Source organism: Eutrema salsugineum, unplaced genomic scaffold, assembly GCF_000478725.1.
Source record: "Eutrema salsugineum unplaced genomic scaffold, Eutsalg1_0 scaffold_8, whole genome shotgun sequence".
NCBI lineage: Eukaryota > Viridiplantae > Streptophyta > Magnoliopsida > Brassicales > Brassicaceae > Eutrema > Eutrema salsugineum.
In genome coordinates, this window is record NW_006256414.1 from 3,890,609 (window position 1) to 3,912,244 (window position 21,636).

At 37.0% G+C, this 21,636-nt stretch overlaps 7 protein-coding genes across 16 annotated transcripts; 3 read left to right on the forward strand and 4 right to left on the reverse strand.

The window, feature by feature from the left end:
* Positions 1–145: 145 nt before the first annotated feature.
* Positions 146–2,437, forward strand: LOC18009740 (probable aldo-keto reductase 5). 3 transcript variants are annotated; one of them, XM_024149679.1, is made up of 5 exons: positions 146–465; positions 668–871; positions 1,424–1,596; positions 1,818–1,920; positions 2,029–2,437. In XM_024149679.1, the coding sequence occupies exons 1-5, from the start codon at positions 247–249 to the stop codon at positions 2,221–2,223; spliced, it is 894 nt and encodes a 297-aa protein (XP_024005447.1). In that variant the 5' UTR covers positions 146–246; the 3' UTR covers positions 2,224–2,437. The 3 variants fall into 3 exon arrangements, with proteins under 3 accessions (XP_024005447.1, XP_024005451.1, XP_024005455.1); XM_024149683.1 differs by having other exon boundaries at positions 1,818–1,937; positions 2,024–2,186; XM_024149687.1 differs by having other exon boundaries at positions 1,818–1,937; positions 2,029–2,186.
* On the forward strand, positions 2,122–4,755 carry LOC18009900 (probable aldo-keto reductase 3). 2 transcript variants are annotated; one of them, XM_024149667.1, is made up of 6 exons: positions 2,122–2,437; positions 3,030–3,302; positions 3,386–3,586; positions 3,830–4,002; positions 4,075–4,177; positions 4,280–4,755. In XM_024149667.1, the coding sequence occupies exons 2-6, from the start codon at positions 3,081–3,083 to the stop codon at positions 4,616–4,618; spliced, it is 1,038 nt and encodes a 345-aa protein (XP_024005435.1). In that variant the 5' UTR covers positions 2,122–2,437; positions 3,030–3,080; the 3' UTR covers positions 4,619–4,755. The 2 variants fall into 2 exon arrangements, with proteins under 2 accessions (XP_024005435.1, XP_006392133.1); XM_006392071.2 differs by having other exon boundaries at positions 2,313–2,437; positions 3,040–3,302.
* A 61-nt stretch (positions 4,756–4,816) lies between these two features.
* Positions 4,817–8,659, reverse strand: LOC18010035. Of its 5 annotated transcripts, none has more exons than XM_006392069.2 (9): positions 8,338–8,659; positions 8,015–8,228; positions 7,520–7,619; positions 6,546–6,602; positions 6,251–6,356; positions 6,063–6,130; positions 5,833–5,894; positions 5,621–5,717; positions 4,817–5,336 (listed from the first exon to the last, which is right to left on the reverse strand). In XM_006392069.2, the coding sequence occupies exons 2-9, from the start codon at positions 8,206–8,208 to the stop codon at positions 5,280–5,282; spliced, it is 741 nt and encodes a 246-aa protein (XP_006392131.1). In that variant the 5' UTR covers positions 8,209–8,228; positions 8,338–8,659; the 3' UTR covers positions 4,817–5,279. The 5 variants fall into 5 exon arrangements, with proteins under 5 accessions (XP_006392131.1, XP_024005465.1, XP_024005458.1 ...); XM_024149697.1 differs by having other exon boundaries at positions 4,817–5,294; positions 6,063–6,145; XM_024149690.1 differs by having other exon boundaries at positions 6,063–6,145.
* A 2,335-nt stretch (positions 8,660–10,994) lies between these two features.
* LOC112087848 (glutathione S-transferase T3-like) lies at positions 10,995–11,897 on the reverse strand. Its single transcript, XM_024157900.1, has one exon. It carries the CDS (start codon positions 11,895–11,897, stop codon positions 10,995–10,997), a length of 903 nt encoding a protein of 300 aa, XP_024013668.1.
* Positions 11,898–12,648: 751 nt separating this feature from the next.
* Positions 12,649–13,192, reverse strand: LOC112087849. The gene is made up of 2 exons (XM_024157902.1): positions 12,998–13,192; positions 12,649–12,918 (listed from the first exon to the last, which is right to left on the reverse strand). The coding sequence occupies exons 1-2, from the start codon at positions 13,190–13,192 to the stop codon at positions 12,649–12,651; spliced, it is 465 nt and encodes a 154-aa protein (XP_024013670.1).
* A 4,343-nt stretch (positions 13,193–17,535) lies between these two features.
* LOC18009877 (cytochrome B5-like protein) lies at positions 17,536–18,230 on the forward strand. Its single transcript, XM_006392072.2, has one exon. The coding sequence runs from the start codon at positions 17,675–17,677 to the stop codon at positions 18,038–18,040; it is 366 nt and encodes a 121-aa protein (XP_006392134.1). The 5' UTR covers positions 17,536–17,674; the 3' UTR covers positions 18,041–18,230.
* Positions 18,231–18,389: 159 nt separating this feature from the next.
* On the reverse strand, positions 18,390–21,522 carry LOC18010045 (glycine-rich RNA-binding protein RZ1B). 3 transcript variants are annotated; one of them, XM_006392073.2, is made up of 4 exons: positions 21,470–21,522; positions 21,094–21,233; positions 18,877–19,373; positions 18,390–18,779 (listed from the first exon to the last, which is right to left on the reverse strand). In XM_006392073.2, exons 2-4 carry the CDS (start codon positions 21,217–21,219, stop codon positions 18,530–18,532), a joined length of 873 nt encoding a protein of 290 aa, XP_006392135.1. In that variant the 5' UTR covers positions 21,220–21,233; positions 21,470–21,522; the 3' UTR covers positions 18,390–18,529. The 3 variants fall into 3 exon arrangements, with proteins under 3 accessions (XP_006392135.1, XP_024013267.1, XP_024013261.1); XM_024157499.1 differs by lacking the exon at positions 21,470–21,522 and adding an exon at positions 21,347–21,461 and having other exon boundaries at positions 18,910–19,373; XM_024157493.1 differs by lacking the exon at positions 21,470–21,522 and adding an exon at positions 21,347–21,447.
* Positions 21,523–21,636: the final 114 nt, after the last annotated feature.

Genomic DNA, 21,636 nt, shown 5'->3' on the forward strand with positions numbered 1-21,636 from the left:
AAAAATATCAATAGGTTAAACGGATATTCATGAGTCATTAGATTTGATTAGGTTTAACCCTAGTATTACTATAATTAAAGAAACAAGTAAGGAAGAAGCAAGGATTTTATTAATTATTAGATTATGGCTTCTAAGCCTATTTTTTCCTAAATTATGTAGCCTCTCGCTCTAAAAAAAAGGTGTCACCTTTCTTGTTCATCATCGCCACTCACCAATCGAACTGCAACAAACCACTTCCACTCATCCATGGCGGACTGTGGAGTGAGGAGGATGAAACTGGGAAGCCAAGGCTTTGAAGTATCGGCGCAGGGTCTTGGTTGCATGAGCCTCTCCGCCTTCTTCAGTGTTCCGGAGCCGAAAACTGATCCCATCGTTCTTCTCCACCACGCAATCGAATCCGGCGTCACTTTCCTTGATACCTCCGACAGCTACGGTCCTGAGACCAACGAGTTGCCTCTCAGCAAGGTTCGGTTTTTGAAATTCCCGATCATGTTTTGTTAGATCATGTTTTGTTTGATTGTTCGACAGATTTTCCCAGATTTTTGACTTGGGCAACAAAGATGAAATAACCACTTTATAGCTGGGGATTTCTGATTTCCCTCCTCGATTCTTTGATCATTGTATCTGTAGAAAGGATTCCATTGTTGCAAATTTTGAATTTTATCAGGCCCTGAAGAACGGGATGAGGGAGAAAGTGGAGCTTGCGACCAAATTCGGAATCATTTATGGTGCAGAAGGAAAGAGAGAGATCAAGGGAGATCCTGCGTATGTTAGAGCTGCTTGTGAGGCTAGTTTAAAGCGTCTAGATGTTGCCTGTATTGATCTCTATTATCAGCATCGTATAGATACTCGTGTTCCTATCGAAATCACTGTAAAGACCTTCTTTCCCAATGCTACTTCATGCGATGGTTTTTCAGTTTTTCTAAATGAAAACGGAAGTTATAGTTCAGTGAGCATCACTTCTTTGGCTTGGGATATGTTGGAACCAATATTGTCAAAGAAAATAGATTTGGGGACAAATGTTTTTCTGCTTGTGTCTCTCTTTCTGATATTGTGAATTACTATAGAGTGAAAGGGAAATAGATTGGTTTCCTTGACCATTTGTTAGTTGGGAGCCTTTTGGCTATGGGAGAGTTGGGAGATCTCTGCAATAATCTCCAATATAGTTAGGGTTCTTGATTGTAATCTTGATTGATAAGAAGACGGTTTTGGTAATTGAGTTTTAACATATTGCTAGCTTATTCGTTAAGAACTAATATCTGGTGAAATGATCTTTGACTGAGAGAAATTTACGGCCTTCTCATCTTTCCTCATCTATCATTTAGGGTTGCTTCTGAGCTCAAATAATTTGTTTGTGACATTCCTGACCTTTAGAAAGCATTTTGATGAACTTAACAATTTCATTTTTTTCTGTTATTCCAAGATGGGAGAGCTGAAGAAGCTGGTTGAAGAAAGAAAAATAAAGTACATCGGTTTATCTGAAGCCTCTGCCTCAACTATCAGAAGAGCCCATGCGGTTCACCCAGTAACTGCTGTGCAGCTAGAGTGGTCCTTGTGGACGAGAGACGTGGAAGAAGAAATCATCCCGACCTGCAGGTATCCAGATCTCATCCTCTTTTCTTGGTGCACTATCCATCAAATGTAACGTCTCCTCTTTCTTTCTTTGAGAATAAAACTTAGAAGTTGAAGGCAAATGCTGATTTCTCTACTGGTTTATTTACTGTCTTGAAGTTTGTTCATAGAGAATATCCAACAGAGTTCAACACTCTTTCTCTTTAAGAATCAAATCATGTAATGTCTTCTCTTTCCTTTTTCAGGGAACTTGGGATTGGGATTGTTGCCTATAGTCCTCTAGGAAGAGGTTTCTTCGCATCTGGACCCAAGCTTCTTGAAAATCTAGACAATAATGACTACAGAAAGGCTAGTACATATGCTTTGTAAGCCTTGTTTGATTGATGAACCTTAGATATACTTTAGGTAATTAATCAATCAACCAACTGTCATTTGCTCTTCTGTTTCTTAGTGCAGACTTTACCAAGATTCCAACAGGAAAACTTAGTCCACAACAAGATTCTTTACGAGAAGGTTTGTGCGATGTTGGAGAAGAAAGGATGCACTCCTGCACAACTATCCCTCACATGGGTTCACCACCAGGGAGATGATGTTTGCCCCATCCCTGGAACCACCAAGATCGAAAACCTCAATCAGAACATTGGAGCTTAATCAGTGAAACTCACTCCAGAAGAGATGGCTGAGCTCGACGTCATTGGCCAATCAGAGTCTGTGAGAGGAGAAAGATGCATGGCCAATGTGCCCACCTTCAGGAACTCTGACACTCCACCGTTGTCTTCCTGGAAAGCCGCTTAAAACCAGTTGAGAGTTTTACTTACATGGCAATGAAGTGGTGTAGCTTATATGTCCGCCAGCCCAATACGAGGTAATAATATGTTGAGGTTGTTTGTTTTGCATCTTCGAGAGTTAGACCAATGCTATGCTATGCATAAGGGGCTTCAATAATCTCACAGGGTCTATATGCATTCAAGTATAAATTATGCATATGATTCAAGTGTTCACTAAGTTTTAGCAGACTTTATAAAACTTTGAAATGTCTGAATTTTATGATGATCAAGCTTTCTTAAGATCAAGTTATTCACAATGTTCTTTCTCCAAAAAAAAAAAAAAAAAGAGGTTATTTACAATGTTATATACTAGTACACCCGTGTATATCATTTTAATTCAAAGATTTTTTGTTTTGGAAGCATATTAATTCAAAGATGTTTCTATTTTTTTGTGTAAAGTAAAATACCTTAATAAGTTTAGTAAAATACCTTGATAAGTTTAGTAAAAGTAGTAAAAATATCCAGAACTAAATTCAAGAACTCTAAAAGAGAAAGATTGACAAATTAAATTGGTTTTTTTTTTTTTTTTTTTTTGCATTTTCGTTTGATGTTGATGTTGTACGGCTCTATTTTTCTTTCCCTTATCATTTACCTTCACACTCCTCTCCACTCAATTCAAAACTCTACAAGAGTCACACAGAGAGAGAGAAACAGAGAAAGAAAGAGGTGTGAGCTAAATCAATGGCGGACTCTTGCGGATTGAAGAGGATGAAGCTGGGAAGCCAAGGCCTTGAAGTATCGGCGCAAGGTCTTGGTTGCATGAGCCTCTCCGCCTTCTACGGTGTTCCGAAGCCGGAAACTGAAGCCATCGCTCTTCTCCACCACGCCATTGACTCCGGCATTACTTTCCTTGACACCTCCGACATGTACGGCCCTCACACAAACGAGTTGCTCGTCGGAAAGGTTCGGTTTGATCTTGTTTTATCTGAGTTTCATATTTGTAGAAGAAAAGATTTGATTCTTGAAGTTTTGAAATGATCTGGCAGGCTCTCAAGAACGGGATGAGGGAGAAAGTGGAACTTGCGTCCAAATTCGGAATCATTTATACAGACGTGAAGTTGGAGATAAAAGGAGATCCTGCGTATGTGAGAGCATCTTGTGAAGCTAGTTTAAAGCGTCTAGATGTGGAATGCATTGATCTTTATTACCAGCATCGGATTGATACTTGTGTCCCTATCGAAATCACTGTAAGCATTCGGACTATCAAATGACATTGATGTTATATAGTGTTCATTTTTGCCTTGGGCTATGTTGGGACTATATGTTTTTACCCTTGGAACACTCTTTTCTGGTGTAGTGTTCTTTGACTTAGTGAGTTTGAGTCTTTCTTCATCAATCAATTATTGTTGGTTCTGAGCTCTAATTAGTTTTCCAACACTTGATGACTCTTTCCTCACCTTTTTGCTGAACTTTAACATTTTGTCTTTAAGATGGGAGAACTCAAGAAGCTAGTTGAAGAGGGTAAAATAAAGTACATTGGTTTGTCTGAAGCCTCTGCTTCAACTATCAGAAGAGCGCATGCTGTTCACCCAATAACTGCTGTGCAGCTAGAGTGGTCCTTGTGGGCGAGAGACGTGGAAGACGATATCGTCCCGACCTGCAGGTATCTAGATTTCATCCTTTCTTTCTTTGTTGCAATATTTCATCAATCATGTTCACTTTTTCCTTTCTTCAGGGAACTTGGGATCGGGATTGTTGCCTACAGTCCTCTAGGAAAAGGTTTCTTCGCATCTGGACCCAAGCTTGTTGAGAATCTTAACAATAATGACTTCAGAAAGGCAAGAACAAACGTTTTGTTGTAGGACTTGTTTGATTGATGAGCCTTGTAAGTAACCTGAGAATGTGACTGTGTATTTGCTCAATTCTGTCTTGTATTGCAGAGACTACCAAGGTTCCAACAAGAAAACTTAGACCACAACAAGATTCTTTACGAGAAGGTTTGTGCAATGTCTGAGAAGAAAGGATGCACTCCCGCACAGCTAGCACTCGCATGGGTTCACCACCAGGGAGATGATGTTTGCCCCATCCCAGGAACCACCAGGATCGAAAACTTTAACCAGAACATTGGAGCTTTATCAGTGAAACTCACTCCAGAAGAGATGGCTGAGCTGGAGGCCATTAGCCAACCAGAGTCTGTGAAAGGAGAAAGATACATGGCCATGGTGCCCACCTACAAGAACTCCGACACTCCACCGTTGTCTTCATGGAAAACCGCTTAAAATCAGACTGAGAGTTTCTCTGGTTTTGGTTGCATGACATTGATTGTAACGTATGTCTTTGAGATTTTGATTCATTCCCACGGAGACCTGAATATAAGTGTAAAATGCCTTCAAGGATAATCTATGTGTATCAGTAATAACTAACTGCCTTCAAGAATAAAGTAAGCATTGAAAATATCTGAGCATAACGAACACTAGTTTCAAAACATATGAATTTTTGCCTCAATGTTCTGAGCATAATTATGAAGAGCAAACGTTACAAAGATGTGTTCTTAATACAAACTTAAATAACTCTTCATCTAATACCTTACAGAAACAGCTAATCTATACAACCAAGTCTACCACGGATCTGTGCAACAAATTCATATCTTGGATTGACCACCAAAGCATTTTCGCACCGATAAAGTAATCAGTTTTCGAGACATGAAAGGGTTTGAAAAAGGGTTTTTGGCTAGCCTGCGGTTAAGTGTTAATAACCCTTCCACGCCATATTAGCCGACAGCACAAAGGGTTCCACAAGATCTCCATCTTGTTCAATCTAGTGTGTTTTTGCAGTCGATAAACCAATCGTCTTTCAGTCCAGGTCACATCGAACAACTGCCATTTATCGGTTTCTTGTGCTATTTCCTTTAGCATTGGTCAAAATCCAGTTTTGTCCCCATCAGTTTTTTGGCTCCTGCTTCAGATGGATACTCGAAGGAATGATATAAGATCTCGGCTGAGAGACAATTAAAACATTCTATTTTAACATCAAATATGAAGTGAACCAAACGATACAGTAAGGTTCTCCATAATTCAGCAAATGTTCATTGTACAAGATCACAATCCCATAACATATTAGAATTCTTTTTTTTTTTAAGCGATGAGATATTTTCATGTAACAAAGGCAGATTTGGTAGAGGAAACATCTGAGGTTTTTAAATCCCTATAATAATCAGGAACATCATACCTATATAAGGTTCTTATCCAAACCATGTTCAGGGAAAAAGCAAAATTGCTTACCTGTGGTGTACTCGTCATTAACCTGCTAGCAAGATCATTGTTAATTGAAACGGGCAGAGGTGGCATCCGGCTGATGATACCAGGCATCTCCTTCATGCTGCAGCAATGAGAAGTAAGAGTTCAGCAAATCAAGCTTTTTTATAAAAGAGAAAGAGAAAGACGACAGAGGAAATGCATCATTGGTGATTCATCGTGCTAATAGATCCACATACTCATTCAAGATGGAACTGATGTTATTTCTTGCCAGATAAAACAGACTGATGTTATCCTGTGGCTGTATGCAGAAAATAGGATGTCAGGATGGGAATTCCGCTAAAAAGGAATACGAGATGTACCCCAACAAAACAGTAAGTTTCCTACTCATGCCAATCTCTTTCTACCAAAGCATTTGGCTCAGATTCACCCACTTACGATTGCAAAGACAATAATACAAATCAAATACCTTGCACGCAGAAAGGTTTGAAGAAATTTGACTGAAAGCTTGAGCGTTCTGCCGTAGAAGCTCCATAACTGCATCACTTAAACCTAAGAACATGAGAGTTTGGGATATATACGAAACATAAAAAGGTGTCAGGTGAGAAGAGAAGAAGAAAATGATGCCGACAATGCTGTGATCCAAATAGTACTAACCTTCAAAAGGCATGCGTGCACTCTGGCACATATGGTTCATGACATATGTAGCATTTTGTTGTGGCATGGTGGAGAACATATTCAGCTTTGGTGGTAAATCCACCACCTTAATCAAGAAGAAATCATTTAGTTGTATGTTAGGTTTCTCAAGGAGAACAAGTTTGCTGTTTAAAGAAAAATCCAATTGCGGCCAATAACCTCTTCTAAAGCAATATACAATCTAGGCCATCTACCCTCATTTGTTAACAAAGTTACAGAAGAAGATATAACCATGGGTTCAATTAAGCAAACATACCTTTCTGTAGCTAACCTTGGTCCCGGCACTATGTTCTTCCCCTTTTCTTCGTTTTTGCTGTAAAAAAGGATGCCATTCTTAGCCAAGACAAGCTTAAAGATAATGGATTTGAGTAGTTAAAAAATATAAAACAATAGCAAAGTAGCAGTTATTATAAACATTAAAAGGGCTTATGTTGGAACGAGTCATATGTCAGGTTGTACAACTCAAGTCATAAGATATCTATCCATTTTTCTTCAGCCCAACTTCATAGAAGAAATATGAAAGGGTAGAGACAGTAAGGAAAAGACGATAAGGTAATATTTGGCACTATAATTTGTTAACTTAGTTTTCCCACTTTATTATGTGAATCTAACAATAGCCATACTGCAGAAAATACAAACAATGTTTAATCATTTCTTCATAACTCCCAAGTCGGCCATATGAAATATTATTCTCCATTAAAGGTTACATGTCAAAATCAATTTTAGAAAGTTCAAAAAGACCAGGGATTATCTGACATCACCCATAAAGCGATAATAGTCTCAGGGTAACTACAGAAATAAAATCAAGCTTATCGGCTTAAGGTCAAATCAAGTTCCAACGTGACTCCAGAGCTAACAGAAAGCCCGATCTGTCGTCAGCATACTTGTTATTTCTCTCCTTGCACACTCTTAACAATACTTTACATAACCTTTATGATATCGTACGGTGTCTTTTGATGAATAGAGCAATAAAACTTTAAGACTACCTTATAGCCAAAAAAAATATAAAAGAACTTTTCCTATAGGACTTTATCTTTAACAAAGCATATACACAAAGTAGCATCACCATGTTGGTTCCCTAATACTTTGCATATACTTTAATAGTAATAGAAATATCTCTTGCACCAATATTTTATGACAGCCACACACCGTATTACTACTTTATTATATTTTTCGTTCAACTCACAAGCAAAAGAACAGTTTGAAGAACTCAAGAAGTTAGAAGCTTACCGTCATCCATTTACACCTCATTGCTACATCCCGTACACTTTTATCTGGTAGAGTTGATGCGATCTTTACATACTTCGTGACTTGTGGTTCATTTTTAAATCTACAAAAGGCAATGAAAGTTTCATGCACTAGAAACAAAAGAACGACCTAGATACAGCAAAAAACAATTAGAGGTAGAAACTACCATTCAAGTAGGAGAGATAGAAAATCTCAGCCAGCTTTCCTAGAAATCTAAAGGTACAAAACTGTTATATCTATAAGAACATGACTCGGCTTATGATTCGAGATAACTATACGTGCTATTACATTATCTATGAGACGCAAAGGCACATCCTTTTCTTTTACATCTACATCCTTAAACCCTAAGTAAAATATCTAATGTGTTCACTACTTCTCAAAAGATATAATAATTCTCTACTTTAACGGTGTATACTAGCTAACGAAGTAACAAAACTTCGCAGAGAGCCAAAAAAAAACAAAGATAAAAACACTTACTTTGCAAGGCCTTTCTCCAATATATACTGTTCCTCAACAGACCAGTCAACAGCCAAAGCAGCTTCATGTTTGAGTCCAGCCGGAGAATTTACAGTAAGGTGGAATCCCGAAGAAGCAGCCATGCTCGAATTCGCCGGGAATACTAAACCAGTCGTGCTAGTGCTCGGTACGCAGTAATTATCCATTGGAATCATCTACGGTGAGTAATTTTGAGCTACGAAGCTCGCCGAGAAACATGTTCAATTTAGGGTTTTAGCAATTCGGAATCACAAGGGAAGCAAAGCCAAAAGAAGGAAAATTGATTAGACCCAAAAGAAACCCACCTCGGATTATGCCAAAAGGAAGATGCTTATGCCTCTACGGAGCTAAAAATGGACTCGATTACAAAACCCTAAACCCCAAAGATTGGCGCTGCAAATAGATGATGAAATCGTGAAGAAACACGCTGTGAACTCCGAGAGATCGTAATTAGAAATAGAGCTGAAGATTAAGAGGCGTAATTCGTAGAGAGTGTCAGCGAGATGCGAACTTGGATTTCCAGAAGCCGGCGAAGAGAGAGAGGGGGAGAGAGTAATTAAATGGTGGTTTTTTTTTTTTGAGCAGAACCACTTTTTATTCCATTGTGGTTTTGCTTTTGTCTTGTCCACTCTTTGAAGAAAGAAGGTTTGTTCGTGAATAATTTTTTAATCTTCCGCAATTTGTGAATAACACAGTCACATACACTTTGGAATTCTTTTATCCATATATATTACAACAAGGTATAATAAAAAGTAAATGTATTAGAGCATCACTAATGCTAATATCCATTTTGGGTTTCTTATTATTTTTTAATTTCATTTCACATTTATTTTTTAGTTGGGAAGGACTCCATGTTTTGTACCCCTCCAACCTTGATTCCCAATTTAAGGATTGTTTTAATTAAAATATTAATATTTCGTTTATTTTTTTAATATTTTTATAAATACGAAAATAAAATTACATAAATACATGACATAAAATGTGATTAATATAGGAATACATGATTTATTGAAATACAACTTTTTAAGATTTAAAAAACATACAAACTTAATTTCAAAGAGTGGTTCCTCCAAATTTATGCCAAATATGTTCTACTAAATCTTCCTTTAATTGATCGTGAATTTCGGTATCTCGAACTCGAATCCGATTACCGATCAAATTCGATGCCGTTCTGTTGAGTAACTCATATCAACATATGAAGTTATGCTTCTTTCACCTTGTACGAATTCAGATATATTAAGTTGAGTGTTGGTAGGTCGTTCGTCTTCGACTATCATATTGTGTAATATGATACATGTTCTCATAATCTTCCCTATCTTCTCTTTATCCCACATTAAGGTGAGATTTTTGACAATAGCAAATCGGGCTTGGAAGACTCCGAAAGCTCTTTCGACATCTTTCCGTACAGATTCTTGGCATTGAGCAAATAATGTATCTTTTTCACTTTGGGGAAGAGGAATAGACTTGACAAATGTTGCCCATTTTGGATATATACCATCCGTCAGGTAATATGGTAGACGATAGTTGTGACCGTTGACAGAGTACCTTACTTTCGGAGCTTTACCATGTAAGATGTCATCAAAAACAGGAGAGCGATCTAAGATATTGATATCGTTTAAAGTACCTGGAGGTCCAAAAAAGGCATGCCAAAACCAAAGATCGTATGATGCCACAGCCTTCTAAGACAATTGTCGGTTTTCCTGCACCCCGTGTGTATTGCCCTTTCCAAGCAGTAGTGCAATTTTTCCACTCCCAATGCATGCAATCAATGCTGCCAATCATACCGGGAAATCCATGAGACTCTCCATTTTCAAGCAGCCGTTGAAGATCTTCTCGTGTTGGTCTTCGTAAGTATTCATCCCCGAACAAAGAGATTATTGCTTCGGTGAAATTTTCCAAGCAAGAAATGGCTGTACTTTCACCTAACCAGAGGTACTTGTCACATGCATCCATTGCACTACCGTAAGCCATCATATGAATTGCGGCTGTACATTTTTGTAGCCCATCTCTCCTTTGTTGAAAAAAGGCACTTCTTGTGAGAGTCGATCAACAATACGAATGAACAATGTTTTGTTCATTCTAAAACGGCGGCGGAATAAATTGTGAGGGTATGTAGCATCTTCGCTTAAATAATCATTCCATAAACGAATGTGGCCTTCCTCACGTTGTCTTTCAATATATGCTCTTTTCTTCTTCTTCAGTTTCAGGTTTAGACGACGTTCTATGAAAGAATTCAAAGCATTGTCAAAGTGTTGATCAAAGATTTCATCAAAATTTTCATCCAAAGTTTCATCAAGATCATTATTGTAAAAATCGTTTGATGAAGAGGCCATTTGTGTGATTAGAAGAAAAGAGGAAGGATATGAAGATGGAGATGTGTTTGTGATATGAAAACAAAAAGGATATGAAGAAGGAATTGTGTTCTCAATATGTAAAATTGGAAAGGAGGTGGAGATGTGGTTGCTGAAAAGTGCAAATAAAAGACAGAGGAGAAGCACAATACAGAGAACGATATGTGGAAATAAACTTGGTATTGATTGTATTATATAGGCAGATAGTTTACAAAGAGATTACAAATGAGTGGTTTACAAAGAAACTTCAAAGTCTATGGTTTAAAAAGCGTTCAACGAGATGGCAAATCATCTCTGCTAAAGCGATATATAACATGTGGTATAGCATTTCACGGGAAAGCAAAGACATGGCCCCTCATTCCTTGTCAGCCATTTCTCCATTACGTCTAAAATCTGCAAAAGAAAGAGTTCATTACCAAGATAGCCAATACACATAAATAGAATACAATGCCCATCAGAATGCAATATAGGCAAGTACTAAACAAGTTCACCAAACATACTTCTTTAAATAAACTTCATTAAATAAACTTCAAAGCATGTTCAACAAACACTTAAAAACAACTGCAAAAAGCAAGTTCGTTCACTTAGACACCAAACACTAAAAAAAAAACTTATGACAAAAGGGCAGCAATTAAGTTGTCTTTGAGCACAATTTCGTTCTCAGAAAGTGGCCCTGGTCGAGCTAGTAGTTTTTCGAGCAAGTTTTGTTTTGAGATCTTGTCTTTCCTATCCAGGTCCACTTGTTTTATATCCCACATACTCCTCATGTCCGCATAGGCTCTCGCTTCTTCTTGATCGGATGCTGAAGGTGATTTTTTCTTGCCCTTAGCTGCTTTTGCAGCTTTTACTCCTGGAGGCCGAGCTGATGTGTCCTCTCCACCAGTCTCTGTCTGCGGTGAATGAACCGCACCTTCATCACACTTCCTACGCTTAACCCTTTCAGCATCTCTTATCGTGGTCGCCAAAGTCCACTTTTGATCATGTCGAAGTTCCCTCCAGGCATGCTCCAGTTGAAACTTGAAGCCGTGATCGTTGAGGAAGATCTGGTGTGCAGCTTTCATCACGTCGTTGTCGTTTTGGCCGGATGATTGCTCTTTAACCGCAGTGCCATAGCAGCCAACGAACTTACACACTTGGTCGTTCATCCGGCTCCACCTCTGCTTGCAATGGGTCCCCTCTCTATCTGGATACTCTTTCAGTTTCGGGCTCGAGTTGAATGTGGCCTTGATGCGTGACCAGAAGGCACCAGCTTTCTGGTCATTACCCACGATTGGGTCCTTGCTGGTGTTCAACCAAGCAGAGATGAGGACAAGGTCCTCTGCTGGTGTCCATTGCCTCCTCGGTGTGACTTTGCGGTCTGCAGCTACAACTGTTGGCTCCTCGGCGTGACTAAACCTGGGCACTTGTGGTGATCCTACATCTATTGGCAGTGAAAAGGAGAAAGGATAGTCCTCTTGACTATTCAAGAGGTTTACAAAACCTTGAGAATTACCATATGGGTTTGGAGAGTCCATATGGTTCGAGAGTTAGGTTTAAGAAGATTGTAACGTGTTAAGTGTTTTGAGTGTTTTGAGTGTTTTAAGTTTTTAAGACTGTTAAGAGTTTTACGGTTTTATAATAGGTCAACTGTTTAGTTTTCTTTCCATCAATAAGAGTGCATTAAATGTTCAACCATAAAACTTAAACTACCATTACTTGATATGATTTCTGAAACGAAAGGCAGTCTCTACCATAACCTAAACACTAACTCTGCACCTAACACACATTAATGAACCACTAGCTTTAATTCATAAAAGGAAAAACAAAAGAGATGAAATACCTTGTCAGCCATGCGTATAGAGAGCCTTGGCCGTGTTGATGTCCCATCATATTTAGGACAGGATTATGGAACCTCGGGGAAAAAGATAACGTTAACGTTAGCATTTGGCGAAATCATTAACTATTTAACAACAACTAAAGGATTCATTAATGTTACCTTGCTCAAAGTTACTCTTCAGCTCGCATCTGTCCTTTCATAGCCCTAATCAATGCCCAAACAACAACCAAAAGCAAACAACCAAAAGCAAGACCATACAATCAATAACACAAAATCCATTGTCTTTACCATACCACAACCAAAAACAATACCAACTTCTACCATACAATACATAACACAAAATCCATTGTCTTTAACTAAAATAGCAACTAACCATACCGGTTCTACCATAGCACAAGTGTTTTAAGAAAAATGAACATAGCCGCATAACACTTAGCAACTGCCTAAGCCTACTTAAACATGTACGTAATCTCTGCAACAACACATAAAAAACCTAGTAACATGTAGCTGTCACCTTGGTTAGCTAGGGCCTCCTTCAATCGTGCCACTTCCCCTTGAATCACTCGGACCTCCTCCTTTAATAGTGCCATGCTTGTATCCGGCACTCTCTCAACACTTCCCATGTCGCGTTTTTGATTCGAAATCCTTCTCTCCAGGATGCCAAGTTGCTCTGTGACTGCCTCGTCCCAGAACTTGAAGATATGCTCCCCAGTTCCATACTTAAGACATTGAAAATTGATGGTTAAAATCACGTTCAACAATTTTGAAAAATAAAATATAATGACTTTTCACTCTTACCTCTTCTAACCATGCAGGACAGCTGTAGTATTGCCGACCTGGAGTCCTAACCGCCTCAGCAGACATGCCTTGTAGCTCGATCAGTCGACCACAGATGCACTTCTCCGGGATGCCGAACTTGGCATCTTCTAACATCCAACTGTAGTCCTCAATGTATTCCTCATCAGAAGATGGCTCACTGTAGCTAATGGGCATCCTGAAAACAGATTCATAGTGATCAACATATGCAAACCGTTTGAAGAAACATAGTGATCAACATATTGATCAACAAAGGCGAAACAAACAGAACCATTTGATGTAATCAGTTTTACAAGTTGAAAACACAAAGACAAACAGAAGCATTCGAGCAATATGTTTTACTAAACCTAATTAATACGAACCCATAATTGAAAACGAAAAGATAAAATAGATCGCATTAACGATGCTCGAATCACAAACGGAGAATGAAAACTAAAAAGAAAATCGATTTCCGAAATCAAACGAAAAAGAATAACGGAACCCTAAAATTATTCAGAAATCGACGAAGCCCTAAACGCAAAGCTAATCGATTTCAAATAACCGAGAAAGAAAATCAAATTATCGCCGATTCAACCAACTACTGAACCGATTAAACCCAAATTTCAACTAATTCGATGAACCTTAGAATTTCCCCCAAATTGATTCAAACCCTAATTTCGATTTTAAAAACGATAAAACCCACGAAACGATTGTTACGAGGTCGGGAATCTTTACCTTGCTTGTCGCGACGTTCCGATGAAACAGCTTCGTCGTCTCAGCAGTCAAAAGCGCCGGTAAACCGATTCGTCGGTGACAGAAAAAGACTCAGGGAAAAACACACGACTTCTCTCTCGAAAACAAAATGGGACGGGCAAAAAAAAAATGAAAAAACACACCATTTTCCTTTCCATGCCAGCCACTCACCTTCCGCCACGTTATCAACGATACTGGCTTGAGACGGGCTCGTCGGTCTCATCTGGAAGAGACGGTACGTCCAAATAATTCGGCCCAAAGTTTTTATTTGCATTCTAGCCCTTCGGGCCCACTGACGTATCGCGGATGATACCGCGTTGGAGATGGCCTTAGGATGACTTTGTTACTATTCATAATTAGGTAGATAATAAGATATATACTATTCAGACACTGTGTATTTTTTAATATGACACACTTACCCTTGTATACCATCTCTCTAACTCTTTCGATTTCTGCTGCTCTCATTTTCTAATTTATCTTTCATTTTCTCTTTTGTTTCCTATAAAAAAACAGCTCTCTTCTTCTTCAATGTCACCGTAAAATAGCTCTCTTCTTCTTCTTTAATGACACTGAAGATAATTTACAGTTTTGAAGGTTGCTGCTTCAAACTCTAGTAAATTTCTATTTCTTTTAACTTTCTAGTCGAATTTTATAGACAATATGATGAAATCGCATTTGGGTATTGTCTGTTTCTTTATCTTTCTTTGTCTTTTAACTGGGTTTCTTCTGATTTGATTTCGATTTTCAGAGAAAAACTAATCATAGTTGCTGATTTTATCTAATTCAGAGCTATTTTAGTTTTTTATCTTAGCTAAAATTATGTATATGCTGATGTAAATAAGAAATTATGTTTTTTCTCTAAAATTCTGGATCTGAGATTGGGAAAGAGATTTTTGAAGGCGGAGAGCTCGATGAACATTGAGAAAGAGATTGTTGAACATTGTTAATTATTTTTTTAGTGTAATACACAAGCTCTTAATATGTTAAATTTATTTGTATCGTTTTAAATAAATTATTATCGGACCTTCAAAATAATCTGGATAGCTACTAATGTCTAATCTCTAAAACATAGATAGCTGTCAACAACATAGTTCTAGTTAAGAATTAATGTATTCACAAAACATAACATGTTAACAAATACAAATATTATGTTAGAGATGATAAATAAATTGTTAGCGTATAACAATAAGATATTAGAAATGATAAATAAATTATTAGTGAATACAAATTTAGTGTTAGCAAGATAACATCATCTTTATTAATGTAAATTTATTGTTAGCAAGATAACATAATCTTTATCATACTAACAAAATATATAGCATGATAACAAGTTATATAATTATATAACTTATATGCTAACAAAATAAAAATGATGAGAGAGAAACTTAATATGGGAAAAAATCATAATAAAAGAGGGTAAAGGATAATAACACTCTGAATAGTGAATAATAATTTGACAATAAACACTTTTTTTTAGAAGATAAAAACTTATCACGCTAACAAAATATGTAATTTGTTAACAAGTTATGCAACTAAATAACTTATATTTTAACTAGAATGAGAGAGAATAATATCTCGTAAAAAAATAATGTTAGTAAATAATAATAAAAAACAACAGAGGACTATATGGTAATTGGCATACTGACCAACATTATGTCTTGTCATTCCTATTTAGTTAATTTTGACTAGTTTTTGGTATTTCTAGCTAATTGACTCTATAATAAATCATATAAAGATGAGTATCTATGTTTTTCTTTCTTTTTTTTTTGACCGAAAATATGAGTATACATTTCAGTTAAAATAAGACATGTGTTAATTTTCATTTTTGCAATTTGTTATGACTTCTTAATTATGAGTATCCATTTGTTGTTGTTTTTAATTTTCTACATGTGTTGTTATTTATTATAGCTGATATTAAATTTTAAGTTATTTTTTAAGTGTTATCAAAGTAGTAAAAAATTAAATTAAAATAAAGAAAACAAATGACCACAACAATGTGCAGGAATTTTTTTTTTGTCAAGACTTATAAACTCTTCAAATGCAAATGATTTAAAATTAATCCAATAGCTACTAAACTAGACGTTCATAAGTTTATCCTCTTTACATATATATATGTCAAATCCATGCAACAAAAAGCATTATGCAAGCAAAACTCTTGATTTTTTTTTCTTTACTAAGATTTTCATTGATTTAGTAAATCAGAATCTCGGTTCACAACTGGTAAGAGAAAGGATAGAAAACAATAATACATAGACCATGAATATTTCTTCTCTTTACAATGGTTTTACAATGGTAAATCTTTGTTTACAAAATTCTGATATGCTGGATGTGCTAAAAGTATACTTGTAGTGATCCCTTGACATTCCTCTCCATTAAATTTTTCATGGACAACTTAAAGTTACTATCAGCTATCAAAATAAAAAATTACATATTAGAATCACGATTCTTTGGTCCAGTGTGTTGAATCTTTCTTAACATGTACAAATTTGGTGCATCCAGTTTTTCAATACCCTCTTTTTTGAGCTCATTCCCTAGTCTGCCAATACCAATTTGATTTATATCGTCTTATTGCTTACAGAAATATGCATCTTCAAGAGTGATATAATATAAAATTATATTATAAAATTTCTTGTATAATATAAAATTATTTTATTTTAGAATTTGTAATATAATATATCTTGTATAATTTGTGATATACTATAAACTCATCTTTCAAGAGTTTTATTATTATATTATATAGTGAAACAACTGCTTAAAATATGGTGAAAGTTTGATGAGTTGTGAATTATTGACAATAATACTCACTCGTTTTGATCTTCAAAACTCCATATGATTTTACTTGCTTCTCTTTGTCTCGTTCATTTTCCAGATACATCTTAACCACTTTTGTGATATTTGATCCCATATATTTAGTTGAAACTGGATTTATGCATTGTAATAGTTTTTAAGTCATAATTGTTTTAGATCATCTTCAAAAAAATACTTTATAACTTTAAAATTGAGGTATAAGGCACTCTAAAAACACCTCAAAACCTCAAATTTCAAAAGTTCTGAATAGTAAAATTTCAAATTTAAGTATAAAGACAGGTATTGAAAGAGAGTATTGAAAACGGGAAAACACTAAATCAAACCAGCACTAAATCAAAGAAATAAATAGCCGGGAAAACACTAGTAAAAATGCAAATCATGAAGTTGATAGTTTTAGAATTTTTTTAAAAGAAATTGAATAAAATGCGATCCACACAGTTTTTGGCAACTAGTCGACTCAAAAACCGGTTCGTAAATTCTTGGAGCTATCTATGTTTACTATGTCGTTCGCTTGGTGAAAAATCAACAATGCATCACTAAAACACAACAAAACTACACCAAATAGTAGAAAGCTTTATCCCAAATTCAGAAGAAACATAAAGCCGCTTTCTCTGAATTGGACTTTTTGTTCAAATTCAATCCCATTCCCAACCTTAGTGACAAGATTACGAAGTGTGTAGTGACTGAAAATGCAATCTTCATCAATATACTTGGGGGTATGGCATGACCCTTTAAAAGAGGTATTGAAGCAAACATATTCAATACTCTGTTCCACACAGAATCTGAATCTGTTTACTCTTCCTAATCGAAATCGGAATCCCAAAATCGGTAAACAATAAAGACAGAGACTTTTGTGAACCCATTAGAGGAAACTGATTAGGAACCTCAGGAATTGGATTTACAGTAAAAAAAAAAAAAAAAAAAAAAAGGATTTACAGTACATGAAATTGACTTTTATGCCCCTGATATAAAGCGTCGTTTATAGGAGAAACCCTACCATTCAATCATTTGGGTCAGCTTAGCTCGATCTAATCCACCATTCTCTCCAGTTGTAAAACAAAAGAAACTCAGTTTCATCCTCTGTGGAAACCCAATTCGCTTACTCGAGTAGAGAAGAAGATGATAGCTGTGATTGGATTGCTTCTGGGTTTTCTAGTTTCAGCATTGTTCTTAATCCAAGGTAAGCGAAGAGGATCAAAAGGTGATCAGGAGAAGAAGCGATCCAGTAATGAGCCTGTAGATGTACAGAAGCCTAAATGTTACAGCAAGAGTGAAGTCGCATTACATAACAAAAGAGACGATTGTTGGATTATAATCAAAGATAAGGTCTATGATGTTACTTCTTATGTTGAAGAGCATCCTGGTGGTGACGCCATTCTAGATCATGCTGGTGATGATTCTACTGATGGGTTTTTCGGACCGCAACACGCCACTCGTGTTTTCGACATGATCGAGGATTTCTACATCGGAGAACTTCGTCAGTGAGAAAAAAAAAGATTTTTGTTGTTCTTTTTTTGATTGAAGATTTGAGATTGTGGAATCTTTTGTGCTGTGTTTGTTTGTCTATTTGTCTTTTACTAGTTTAACGCTTTTTCTTTCATTGTAATGCTGAAAGGTTCTTCCTTTACTGTGTTAATTTTGATTAGTTTCAACTTCAGAGTTTTTGCTTCTTTTATTCTGACTCCGCAAAGATGATACCGAGCTTGCTCAAAACTCTGTTTTTCAAGAATTTTAGTACATTAAGAGTGAGAGACTGTTCAGAAAGCTTATTATGTTACCTTGAATGCATTGAGTTTAATCTATTGAATTTCTTGTGGGAATCAACAAGACAAAAAAACATAACTATTTAGTATGATGAAGAATCACAATATTCGAAAGTATAAATGGAGTTATAGCCATCTGGTTGATAACAATTCTGATATAGCCCTAAACCCAAGAACAGAAGCATGGAGGATATCCCATAAACCAAACAAACTACCAACGTTCATATGAAGAAGGTCGGCCTCCAGCTCGGCTAGGACGATCATAAGGACCTGGTCTGCTTCTATAGCCTCTTCCCTCGTCACGTAACGGTCCCATAGCTCCTCCATACCTATCACTTGCACCCCTTGCGTATCTGTCCCTGTCATATCCTCTCTCTCTCCTGCCATAATCATCCTCAAGATGAAGGTGTTCAGGGATCCCATACCTATCACTCACCAACCGGTCTCCAGGTGGACCATATCTACATTGTTGTTAATGCATCAAAAGATCAGGACTTTTCCTAACACCAAATACATGTTGGAACCAAATTGGACCAAAAGTTAAAGAGCTAGACAAACCTCTCCATTGGATAGAGATCACGAGTTTCATACTTGTCTCCACCTTCAAAGCGGTCCCTATAGCTATACCGTCCTCCATCACGACGTACATCCATGTAGCGATCACGTTCACGCTCCAGCTCACGATCTCCATAACGATCTCGGTGTCCACCAAGTTCTCCAAGTCTAGAGTGTATTGTAGGCGGATCTCTGAACCGTCCTCGATCACCACCTGCTGATGGGCATTCTCGAGCCCAATGACCAGGGCGTCCACACTTAAAGCACTCATCTTCAGCTCCTCCATGGCTTCCTTTCCCTCTGGATGAGTAGCCTCCACCCTTATGGAAATGGTCTACATCGTCTCCTCCAACCTTGGGCTCAGCCTTGTTCACCGAGATGACCCTATCACCCAACTCCCTCCCGTGCATGTGCTTAATTGCATTATCAGCTCCTCGGCGATCAGTGAATGTAATAAAACCAAAACCACGTGGACGGCCAGTATCTTTCCCCACCATGATCTGCAATCACACAACAAAGGCTACGAATGTTATGAAATAGCAAAAGTATAGCCAAAATTTGGTACTATAACACAAGAGCAATCATATGGAAAAAAAAGTTGAAGACGCTTGGTTGTGACAACCAATATGCAGAAGAAGTTATTGACACACTGTAACCTACAGAAGAGAAACACCAACATATAACAAAAGGAAAGCATTGATCCTTCATTAAAATGCACAATAGCCTCTGTGTGAAGCGTCTAACTAAATGATGACCAAAAAAGTTACTGCACTAAGAAGTGATATCAAGTCAGTGCCGATAATCTAAGAGCACATTCATTTAATTACACATGAAAGAGTAAGGGGAAAGAACCTTGAAACATCTTACATTATATTAACAAAAATTTGTCAGTTATCCTTGCCAAAATCATTTGAAAATAACAATGAATATAGAGCCAGGAAGATACATTAATTATAATCAGATGTTGCATTAGAGTTAGGAAATAAGCAGATATATTGCATTCCTATCTCTTCTATAGCATGTCCAAGAAATGGCAATAGAAAAATTTCAAGCAAACAGAAGACAGTAAGGCTCAGAACATTTTGTCAACAATAAGACTCAGGAGACATTACTTGGAAATGTTATTTAAGGTTCCGAACCCATATACCAACAAATTTCCTTCACTTGAAGTCCTTAGAATCACACAACGCAATGTCAAACGAGATCTGCGCACTTGTACAAATACAAATCCACAAGGAGTATCTCCCACATCAATCATCCTAGCCTCTAACCAACCATACTCTTAAACCCAACTAAATGTTAACGTGGCCACACAACCACAGCGAAATTTTTTATCCAATCTAATTCCACTAAAAAAGAAGGCTAATATTCTGATCATGACCAGCAGCTTATCATCTTGCTGTAAAGATATATTCATACTGATTGGTTACTTAGAGATGCTTCCATGTGTCAACAAATAGTTCTTTTACAATTACTCCGACACAGCTGCTCATGGTGAATGAGCTCAGAGAAACCGTCTCAGTGACTACTGAAGCAGATACGACAAGCAAGAGAATCAAAGATGGTTAGTCCTGATTGGTATCAAAACTGCTGACACGAGGTCTCAGCTACTTAAATCTACATTTCTACTTCTAATCCAAAATGGAGAACTTGTTACAGAACAAAGCAGCTGACAAAACAAAACTCTTCACAGGCAGAGATAAGATGTCCAGTAACACAAGGAAATAAGGGCCAAACAGAAATTTATACTGACTTGCAACATAACATCAGAAGCCACGAACACAAACTGATATGTATTCTAATACCGCTGACTCAAAGGAAACACAGAGAAACTACTTAGGAATCTCTGATCAGTCTGATGTCAAACATAGTGCTCTCAAACTCAAACATATGATCAAATCAAGTGAGAGAGAGATAGAGATGCGTGTTTTCTTACTAAGGAATCTCTACTAATTCAACGACTGCATCCTTCAACAAGTCAAGAAACCCAACTAGATGAATGTGTTCTCCTTCAAGGCAAATATCTGTGCATAAAACCAATTCTTCTACAAAATAGATGATGGACTTTTAAGCTCATCTAAAGGAAACCATCATAAAATCTCAGAGATATCATTCACTAAACACAAGTTCCAACACGAGCCTCTGGAATCTCTGATCGTCTGTTTGTATCAATCACTCAATGTATGCAGAACAAGCAAAGAAGGAGGTTCGATGGTAGACCTGACACTCGATGATTTTTCCGTAGCGTTCGAAAGTATCCTCAAGCTGCCTCTCTGTGACATCCCAAGACAACCCTCCCACGAAGATTCTGTTGTCAAGATTCCCATCGTTTTCTCTATCTTTCATCTTTGCAACTCTCACTAAACCAAAGAAAAAAAAGTATTGTTAGCTCACAATATCGAGCTCGAAAAACCTTAAAGAACTCATCTTTTTCCAAAGAATCAGTCCCGATAAAACAAACGAAAGTCTTAACTCTTAGTAGACAAGTCAAGAAATTTCTATCAGAACTACGAATCGGGTCGAGAAAGTTGCTGAAATCCGAAGTAAAAGGAACGAAACCCTATAAATTCTGCATTGATAAACCCTAGTAACTCACCGCTAATCCAAAGGTAACAACTTTCTGCGTTTGCTAGTGATGGACAATGAAGCACTGGGGCTATGTTTTGAGACTTTTGACACATATGTACAAATTCAATCTCGAGAACCTAAATTACTAAAACACCCTTGGAAAATTTAGCTAACTACAAAAATAACCTTTAAACC

Coding starts and splice junctions, on each gene's coding strand:
- LOC18010045 (XM_024157493.1), bottom strand. Junction 19,374..21,093: donor GAAAAATCATCGAGTGTCAG/GTCTACCATCGA, acceptor GTGTGATTGCAG/ATCATGGTGGGGAAAGATAC. Junction 18,780..18,876: donor GATCTCTATCCAATGGAGAG/GTTTGTCTAGCT, acceptor ACAACAATGTAG/ATATGGTCCACCTGGAGACC.
- LOC112087848 (XM_024157900.1), bottom strand. CDS start 11,897: ATGGACTCTCCAAACCCATATGGTAATTCTCAAGGTTTTGTAAACCTC.
- LOC18009740 (XM_024149679.1), top strand. CDS start 247: ATGGCGGACTGTGGAGTGAGGAGGATGAAACTGGGAAGCCAAGGCTTT. Junction 466..667: donor ACGAGTTGCCTCTCAGCAAG/GTTCGGTTTTTG, acceptor GAATTTTATCAG/GCCCTGAAGAACGGGATGAG. Junction 1,921..2,028: donor ACAATAATGACTACAGAAAG/GCTAGTACATAT, acceptor TTCTTAGTGCAG/ACTTTACCAAGATTCCAACA.
- LOC112087849 (XM_024157902.1), bottom strand. CDS start 13,192: ATGCCCATTAGCTACAGTGAGCCATCTTCTGATGAGGAATACATTGAG. Junction 12,919..12,997: donor GTCCTGCATGGTTAGAAGAG/GTAAGAGTGAAA, acceptor CAATGTCTTAAG/TATGGAACTGGGGAGCATAT.
- LOC18009877 (XM_006392072.2), top strand. CDS start 17,675: ATGATAGCTGTGATTGGATTGCTTCTGGGTTTTCTAGTTTCAGCATTG.
- LOC18010035 (XM_024149690.1), bottom strand. CDS start 8,208: ATGATTCCAATGGATAATTACTGCGTACCGAGCACTAGCACGACTGGT. Junction 7,620..8,014: donor TTGGAGAAAGGCCTTGCAAA/GTAAGTGTTTTT, acceptor TGCCTTTTGTAG/ATTTAAAAATGAACCACAAG. Junction 5,337..5,620: donor TAATGACGAGTACACCACAG/GTAAGCAATTTT, acceptor ATTGTCTCTCAG/CCGAGATCTTATATCATTCC.
- LOC18009900 (XM_024149667.1), top strand. CDS start 3,081: ATGGCGGACTCTTGCGGATTGAAGAGGATGAAGCTGGGAAGCCAAGGC. Junction 3,587..3,829: donor GTGTCCCTATCGAAATCACT/GTAAGCATTCGG, acceptor TTTGTCTTTAAG/ATGGGAGAACTCAAGAAGCT. Junction 4,178..4,279: donor ACAATAATGACTTCAGAAAG/GCAAGAACAAAC, acceptor CTTGTATTGCAG/AGACTACCAAGGTTCCAACA.